The sequence below is a fragment of the Rutidosis leptorrhynchoides genome, chromosome 5, assembly GCF_046630445.1.
Source record: "Rutidosis leptorrhynchoides isolate AG116_Rl617_1_P2 chromosome 5, CSIRO_AGI_Rlap_v1, whole genome shotgun sequence".
Classification (NCBI taxonomy): domain Eukaryota; kingdom Viridiplantae; phylum Streptophyta; class Magnoliopsida; order Asterales; family Asteraceae; genus Rutidosis; species Rutidosis leptorrhynchoides.
In genome coordinates, this window is record NC_092337.1 from 217,224,902 (window position 1) to 217,234,766 (window position 9,865).

The 9,865-nt window shown below is 31.3% G+C and overlaps 1 protein-coding gene across 1 annotated transcript; it reads left to right on the forward strand.

Annotated features, from left to right (window-relative positions):
• Positions 1–7,367: 7,367 nt before the first annotated feature.
• Positions 7,368–8,465, forward strand: LOC139849273 (uncharacterized). The gene is made up of 2 exons (XM_071838931.1): positions 7,368–7,646; positions 7,824–8,465. The coding sequence occupies exons 1-2, from the start codon at positions 7,368–7,370 to the stop codon at positions 8,463–8,465; spliced, it is 921 nt and encodes a 306-aa protein (XP_071695032.1).
• The last annotated feature ends 1,400 nt before the right edge of the window (positions 8,466–9,865 follow it).

The window sequence follows — 9,865 nt, forward strand, 5'->3', positions numbered from 1 at the left end:
GTACAAAATGTGATGAATAAAAAAGTGATTCATGTATGTTTTTATTTCAAGTTCTGTATTGCTTGAGGACAAGCAACGCTCAAGTTTGGGGATATTTGATAGTGCTCCAAATGAACATATATTTTGTAGCAATATCGTTCCAATATGTAAAGTTTTTAAATGTAATTTCCTTATTTTTAGTTGTAATAGTTAAATAAATAAGTGCGAAGACGAAAGACGCAAATCGCTCGAAAATGAAGATTTAAAGACAAAAACGAAGATTTGAAAGACCAAAACATCCAAAAAGCTCAAATGTACAAGATACAATTCAAAAGGTTCAAATTATTGATGAAGAACGTCTAAAAATGACAAGAGTACAAGTTACAAAACGCAAAGTACAAGATATTAAATTATACGAAAGGACGTTCGAAAATCCGGAACCGGGACATGAACCAACTCTCAACGCTCGACGCAACGGTGTAAAAATTACGAGTCAACTATGCACAAGAATAAAATATAATATTTAAATAATTCATAATAAGAATAATATTAAATAATAAAAAGTTGTTAATTGAGCATAGTTCAGGGGTCGTAAATGAAAATTCAATTTCTAATTTGCCTATAAAAGGAAGATTACGTTCGATGAATGAGTATGTAAGGAATTTTTTCCGATCTTTTTTTTATCAATCAAATATCTATATCAATTATCAATATCTATATTCTATATCTCTATCATAATGTTAACTTAATAAGATATAACAATAATCTTAATTTTAATTTTAAATTATGATAATAAAAAGATTTATGATAGAGATCTTTTGAGTATGTAAGTCGAAATTCTGTCCGTGTAACGCTACGCTATTTTTAATCATTGTAAGTTATGTTCAACCTTTTTACATTAATGTCTCGTAGCTAAGTCGTTATTATGCTTATTTAAAATGAAGTAATCATGATGTTGGGCTAATTACTAAAATTGGGTAATTGGGCTTTGTACCATAATTGGGGTTTGAACAAAAGAACGACACTTGTGGAAATTGAACTATGGGCTATTAATAGATGGGGGGTATTGTCTAATTGAGTGACAACTCATTGGAGTCTGTCGAACCTATCTTCAAATTAATTAACCTAATAATTAATAATGATTATGGTTGTCCTATTTAGTGATGTTCATATGGAATCTGTTATAATCATTTAATTAATCAATTGGGTTGGGTAATTGATTATTCATTCTGATCAAGTGGATGAATTAATATTCATAAACTAATTAAAACAGGGGTGGATTACATACAGTGATAACTGGTGTAATTGTTGACAGAAGTGATAACTGCGTCACAGTTTAAATCCTTAATCAGTTGGAATATTTGACTTCGGGTATAAGGGTAATTTGACGAGGATACTCGCACTTTATATTTATGACCGATGGACTATTATGGACAAAAACCAGATAGACGTATCAAATAAACCAGGACAAAGGACAATTAACCCATGGTAATAAATTAAAATCAACACGTCAAACATCATGATTACGGAAGTTTAAATAAGCATAATTCTTTTATTATATTTCTCATCGTATCTTTATTTACTGTCATTTTATTACTCGCAATTTTATTTTCTGTCATTTTATTTATCGCAATTTATTTTACGCACTTTAATTTTTGTCATTTATTTTTACGCTTAAAATCGACAAACCGGTCATTAAACGGTAAAACCCCCATTTTATAATAATACTACTACTTATTTATATATATATTTTTACAAATAAACTTAATAATATAGCGTTAACTTCACCAGCTCCCTGTGGAACGAACCGGACTTACTAAAAACTACACTACTCTACGATTAGGTACACTGCCTATAGTGTTGTAGCAAGGTTTAGGTATATCCCATCCGTAAATTAATAAAACTTGTGTCATATTTTGTAGTATTTTGTATTAAAAATAATACTATTTCGTACCCTCACGCTACATCATCAGCATCAACATTAAGATCAGGTATGGTTGGAATGATCATCTTCCCCTTATCAACTTGTGGTGGAATTTCTTCTTTATTCAAATCTGGGTCTTTAAAAGAAGTGACGGCAGATGTTGATGAATGTGATGGCAGATATCCATCCATTTCTTCTCGAGGCCCTCCACATGTGTGTTAATCCACTGAATCACAGAAGAAGCTAAAGAAACACTTGATCGTATTTTACCAACAGAAACACGTTCAGCTTCCTTCAAAACGGTTGAAACTTCAAGTTTGAAAATATATGCATTGATAGTGGCTCACGATAATAGCAATCATAATGAGGCCAAGATACAGTGTAGTGGCAATGTAGTTCTTATAAGCTACGGAGTATAAATTAAAATAAAATGAAAAAATGGAATCAGTAAGATTATAATGCACAATAATGTTTGTATTATACCTGAATATACAATAAAACTCCTACTTGGGTTTGAGTTGTCATCATCTACAAATGGCAACACACTCTCTTGTTACCCTCATTTTGGTAGAAGTTAAATATAGACACAAAAATATACTCATAATTGATTGTCACGTTGCATTGGTGGTAGTTGCATTTTTTATTAGTTTAACCAGACTCTTGGTACATGGTTTTAGACAAATATATATTGGAAGATGTATACATAACAGTTGCATAATTTCTGACTCTTTGTAAATATAGCTTTTTTCTTGCCGCATCACCTCGCAAAGCTATTTAATTAAAGAAATGAAATTCATTAATGATATTTCAAAGTAATGATAAAACTACTTGATGAATTACATAATGACCTGTTGCAGCTACCGGTGAGAGTCATTAGATGCTAGGAGTTCGAACATTAGTAGCTATTTGAACAACAGATACAAGAAGATTACGATCAGCTATGGCAGATTCAGGTAACTCAGAGCAATGAGTTGCAAATACACATGTAATTGAAGTCAAAGCAGTGGTTAATTCTATCACACACAGGGCAGCGTGGATATGCACTTTCTCTGCCCAATTTTATCTTTATTTTCATAATTGTGATGATGAAACCATTTCCCTATTTACCCAACTACCCCATGAACGTGTGATACGTTCATAACAACCTGCGCCTGTTGATGGAACAATAATCTACTTAAATCTACTTAATATCTCTCCATATATATATATATATATATATATATATATATATATATATATATATATATATATATACATATATATATATATATATATATATATATATATATATATATATATACATACATACATATACATCAATAAGATACAATATCAAATGGCTAATTCAGTGACTTGACAGACTTCACTTAAAAGCATTCAAACTGTCAGAGTTTGGATGTTTCAACACCAATACAAGTAAAAATACAAAAAAATACATACGAAAACACACTAATAGTTGGACACAATATTGAAGAATCGCTTTCAAATTCAATTAACACTATATGAATACAAACCCTAAAAGTAAGCACACCAACAAATATATGCAGAACACCATTGAACCCAAGTATATGAATAAAAACCCTAAAATTGAAATTGTTGAACAATAATATGATATAAATCAATGTACAGAACTAATTCATAATTAAAGAATAACATATTGCTACAAGCAAATTAATCACATCAACAATTTTATAGATTTTAATTTAAATTCAATTACAGTAAATAAATACAGAGTATTAGTATTCAATGAAGGTCATGTATCGAGCAGGTTGGATTGACGTTGAATATTACATGATGAATATACAGTATTGTGATATATAGGTCTACATGTCGATAAACATTAAGAGCACAATGGAAAATCAAATATAATAATACACAATAAGCTAGAACGGATACATGTTTTTACCTCAATTTAATGGATCTCCGGCCATTTTAAAAATTGATTAGCGACTCAATGGTTATGAATATATCAATTTGGGAGATATTGTGAATTTTCTGACATTCATCTGTTAGCTTACCTTAAATAGTGTGACATGGGAGATATTATGATATAGAAGTATTAGAATCAAGATGCAGTTGTAGATTAATTTGGGGATGATCGTGGTGATTTTGACGAATATGAACCCTAATTTTTGTAATTATTTGTCTCGTTTCTCTTTTACCCCTTTTACGTCTTTTAAACTGAACTAGCAAATTTACAATTTTGCCCTTCTGCATTTTTATTAAGTTGATCAGATTCGTGGTCAAGATCTACTTATCCCCTTATCTCAATTATACTCCTTATCCCTTGATCTCTCCTATATATATATATATATATATATATATATATATATATATATATATATATATATATATATATATATATATATATATATATGTACATATAGGTATTGGTTCTTGTACATGAAATCTTAAAATACATTAAAGTAAATTGTCATACACTATTTGAGATCTGTCCTTTAAAAATGCAGCTTCAGTTTCACAATATAAGGGCATTTTGGTCAATTGCTAAAATATCATATAATTAAATAAATTTTATTTTCACATTATACTCAGATTAATCAAACGTGCAGAGTGGCGGTATTTCATTTTCACATTTTCCAAATAAATCAAATCGTGCAGAGTGGCGGTAACTGACCTAGTTGTTAGGACTTCCTAATTGATCGCGGATTTTGTTGAATCATGGGAGCATATATACGGAAATTACTTTTGGCGATTGTATCATTCAAATTTCACAATTATACAGAAGATTTATCAAGATGTCAGATATGTCGTCAGATGAGATTCAATTTGGAGAAGATGGTAAGTTTGTCTCTTGATTGATTTATTGTTTGTTTCATTTTCAAATCTCGTTTGTAATTTAAATTTCGTACTTTTATTACTCAGATTATACTTTTAGTTTCAATTATGAACGTCATTAGTAGCGACTACGGACTGAATTTGGTTGTTTGTATATGTTACTGCTCGAAAAAAAAATTGGCTAATAATTTGGAGTGAAAGTATTATGTTCTTTTTTTAAAACATTGCATATGGATGTTCAGGTTTATAGCATATATCTTATTATTAGTTTTTTATTACTGTTTTATTAGTTGACCTAATTTGTAATTTAATGTATTATTATTCATATATGTTTGTTGGACAACATATCTCGAGTTCTCATTCTGATACAAAATTGTTGAAATAGTCATCACAATTTACTTTAATGAACAAATTGTCATAGTTATCTTAGTTTATCTGTCAATTTGGAAATTCAAATTTCCACATATGTTGTAGTTTATTTATTATATGTATGAAATGAACAACAGATTCCAGAAATTGACAGATTAATATATATATGAAATGAATAACATATTTAACAAATTGACTAATTATCATGAATTATTATTGTATATTCTGATCACATTTTTTTTTTAATCTGATCACATATGTTGTAGTGTAGTTAATATTTTGAATTCAGAATGTTATATGTAAATTATAATTGTTATATGTATGAATAATTTTTATTATGATTCATTTGTGTAGTTAACGTCGAGCAATCCAAATCATCAGAGTCATCAGTTGTTTCTTTTGAGTTGACTCCTAAAGGCTCGCGAAATTGGACACCAAATGTCGATGAACCACTTAAGCCTGTAGTTGGTAAAAAATTTACCTCTTTGAATCAAGTGTGGGCTTTCTATAAGGCTTATGCAAGAAAGAGTGGATTTCAAGCTAAAAATATCCTTCTGGCAAAAAAGTATTACCTAATTATAAGTATTACAACTGTGTTAGGGAAGGATTCAAGAGAAAGAAACAAGTTTGTACCGATGCTTCAAAGGAGTCTGAAAACGTCAATGTTGACAATTCCAATGTTCAAGTTGGTACTGATGGTGCAGTAGGACAACAGTCAGGTAATAAAGTTATAAAGCAACGAAGGCGAGGACCATCTATTCGATGTGGTTGTAAAGCAAAAATCTGTGTAACGAGGATTAGTGATACCATGTATGAAGTTAAACTTTTCAATGAGAAGCATAATCACAGCCTTGTGAATGATGATGATATCAAGTTTTCGACTGCTTCTCGTAAGTTGACATACGGTAAACAACTTTTTTTACATACTGTTTCGAGTTTAAATGTGGATCCTGTTCGAGGTTTTAAGTTGATGAAAAAGATTCAAGGCGGCTTTGAACAACTTGGTGCATCAGTTGTTGATTGTAAGAATTTTCGGAGGGACATGAACTTATTTATTGGTGATCGTGATGCACAAATGGTTTTCGAGAAGCTAAAAAGCAACCAAGAGTGTTTACATGATTTTTCGACTGACTACTTTACAAATGAAGATGGCACATTAGCTGGATTGTTTTAGGTAGATGAGGATGCCAAACATAATTACAATAGTTTTGGTGAAGTTGTATCTTTCGATGCTACATATCGCTCAAATAGGTTAGGCTGAAAACAAATTCTTATTTAGTTTTTAGTTGATTGTTCCAAATTTAATCAATATATTTGTTTAAAACACGGGTATAAGATGGTTTTCGTACCTTTCACTGGTATAGATAACCATAACAGATGTGTAACTTTTGGAGGCGGCTTGCTATCTAAAGAGACTATCGAATCATACAAATGGTTGTTGACGGCTTTCAAAACAGCCTTCAAAAGTGACCCTAAGGTTTTGGTGACCGATCAGGATCCTGCTATGAAACAAGCAATTGAAGAAGTGTTTCCAGAGTCTAGGCATCGTTTGTGTATGTGGCACATTATGCAGAAATTGGAGTCAAAGGTATAATTTTTATAACACCTATTTGACTTGTTTTAACTTCGATACACAAAATATTGTTTGAGCCTAATGGGGAAAATAATTTAATTGTGATTTTAAATCATGGTGTATGATTGCCTTAGTAGAATAGCAGACTCAAACTTGCTGACTCATGAATGTTTGTATAATTGTAATAGCAGACAATTTAACTTAAAAATCATTCTTATTACTCTATTATGAAGTCTAAGTTGCAGGTCATGTATGGTGGGCTGTGTGGGTTTGGTTTTAAAACCAAAATAGCATACTCAGACTTGCAAGTGATAGTTGTTATTCTTTATTAGTAAAATTATGGATGTACTCTAATTATTTGTCTCACTTTATAAGAGTTTATTTTATAAATATGTTTTTCAATTAAACAGGTTGGTCCAAGATTGGCTAAAAACAAGATTTAAAAAAAAAAAAAGGTTGTATGATATAGTTTGGACTGACAAGATTGAGCCTGAAGTTTTTGAGAAAGCATGGCGCGATATAATGCATGAATTTAATTTGTAAGACAACAAATGGTTCCACGATATGTATGATCGAAAAATGGACTGGATACCTGCATATTTTCGAGATGAGAATCTTTCTGGGTTGATGCGCACTTCTTCTAGGTCTTAAAGTGAGAACCATTTTTTTGGTCAGTTCACTAACTCGCAAGTGACTTTAGTCGAATTTTTAAGTAAGTTCGAGATGGCTATGGATTATCAAAGGTATAATCATAGAAAGAACGATCATGATTCTCGTTATACTACCCCAGATTTTAAAATAGAATTGGAAATTGAGAAGGAAGCTGCGGAACTTTATACAAGAACCATTTTTTATGACGTCCAGGATGAAATTTACAAATCTATAATGTCATGTTGTTCAGAAAATGTCATACAAGTTTATGACAACCGTAAGTACTTGATTCGGCATATATTCGATGACAATGGCAACCGAAAGGAGCGTAGTTTTTATAAGCCCTACGAGGTATTTAACCATCATTATTTTTTGATGCATAGTAGTACTTACAATTACAATTATATTATTTTACTAATTGTTCTTATCACTTTAAAAATTTCTAAGTTGGAACTAAGATTGGCCAGGTGTAGATCTACCAACACTAAATAACCGTGTTACATTGACGTTTTTAAATATGCGATGTAGATACTCTTCAATAAGGATTCAATGAAAATATCATGTAGTTGCAGGCGATATGAGTGTTACGGGCTGTTGTGTTGTCACATTTTCTATGTATTAAGAATGGCCCGAGTTGTTGAGTTTCCCAAAACTTATGTAATGAAGCGGTGGTCAAAGGATTCATTGGCAGCTAAATCTGATGCACAAACGTCCGGTAAAATACCAGTTATAGGAGGTTTTGTCCAGGCTAGCTCTGTTATCCGTGAAATATACGACTCGGTGGAGCAATGCGTAAATCTTCTTGTTGGCGACCTGAATAAGCTATCTTTGTACCGGGACAAGCAAAAGGAAATGCTGAAACAGTCTGATATTAATGTCCCTACACAGAATGCACTTAACAAGAATGATCTGTTTGCTTCTTTGCTTGGTGTGACCGAGCCCGCTGAACTAAATGTGAAAGTCCCATCTGGAATTAGAAACAAGGGTTGCGGTAATCACAAGCGTATTCAGTCTCAAGCCGAGTTGGCTATGCTTAATGCTGCTAATGGGAATAGGAAGTGTGCCTGGTGTGGAAAAAGAGAGGGTCATGACAAAAGGAACTGCCCGTACAGACCTAAATCTTCTAGTGCAGAAGATCCAAGTGATGCTGGAGCAACTGATCCGTTTTAATCGCCACAACCTTATTTCAGTGCAACCACAATTGCAGTTTCTATTTCAGTACTTAGTATTGTTTGCTACATCTGATACATTTTTCACATGATGTTTACTAGTTTAAAACTTTGCTTTTTTCATTTCAAGTTATTTTGTGGTTGTACTTGGTTGTTACCAATGGTTTGAATAAGTAGCAATTTTTATTAATGCATTGTTTACCTGCAATTTTTTTTCCTATTTTTTTTTTATTTTTTTTACTTATATTTTCATCTGTTACTTATATCTAAATATACTACTGAAGTTTGAAAGAAAATGACTGCCTTTTGGGTGTTTTAATGTTAAAGTACTAGTAGGTGTCCATTTGGGTCCTCGACCCATTTGACAAATTTGGTGGCAAAAATGTCAGTGATGAACCTACTTTGTGGACTATCTAATTCAATATGACCTACTAAGTGGACTTTATAATTTCGTATGAGTAAGTTTTATGGTTGTACTTAGTTGTTACCAATGGTTTGAATAAGTAGCAATTTTTATTAATGCATTGTTTACATGCGATTTTTATATTTTTCTATTTTTTTACTTATATTTTTTCTATTACTTATATCTAAATATACTACTGAAGTTTGAAAGAAAATGACCGCCTTTTGGGTGTTTTAATGTCAAAGTATTAGTAGGTGTCCATTTGGGTCCTCAACCCATTTGACAAATTTGGTGTCAAAAATGTCACTGATGAACCTACTTTGTGATCTTTCTAATTCAATATGAGTAAGTTTTGGTGATTACTAATAATTCAGCTAAGAAGTCTACCCAACAAGCATCAAAACTACATACCATATGTTTTAGATTGTCAAGTATAGACGTCTTTAAAATGGAATCCAAAACAGAACTAGGGGCTATACTTTAGCTGTGTAAAACAGGAGGCTGTAGTTACAGAAGTTTAGAAATGACAGATAAATTTTAGACCCCATTAGGTGTATACATCAGTACACATCACCTTCATATTATCAACACTATTTTCGGTTATAAAATTCTTCGAAGTGTGTTTGGGTCTACAAAGCTGATTTGTGAGTTTAAGTTTTGTGTGATATTGCATCACGAATACACTTCGGAACTGATACACTTAAATTTTTCAAAGTAATGTGTTGTCTCATCACTGATACAATTCTAGTATTATATTAATATGTGACCTTGACCAACAACATATAAACAATGTGCCAGTTGAATAAGTTTATATAATTCATAACATAATAAACTAGCAATATAAATAAAGAATTCATATATAACATAACTTAAAACCTAGTCAAGCACAATAACCACTAATCAAAAATACAAATAGTTTAAAACAAAATAAGTTGTGACTGTCAATTAAAGCTAGCTTGTTCAATCTAGCATGAATATTACCAGGTGCTTCATTCATC

Coding starts and splice junctions, on each gene's coding strand:
- LOC139849273 (XM_071838931.1), top strand. CDS start 7,368: ATGGCTATGGATTATCAAAGGTATAATCATAGAAAGAACGATCATGAT. Junction 7,647..7,823: donor GTTTTTATAAGCCCTACGAG/GTATTTAACCAT, acceptor TATGCGATGTAG/ATACTCTTCAATAAGGATTC.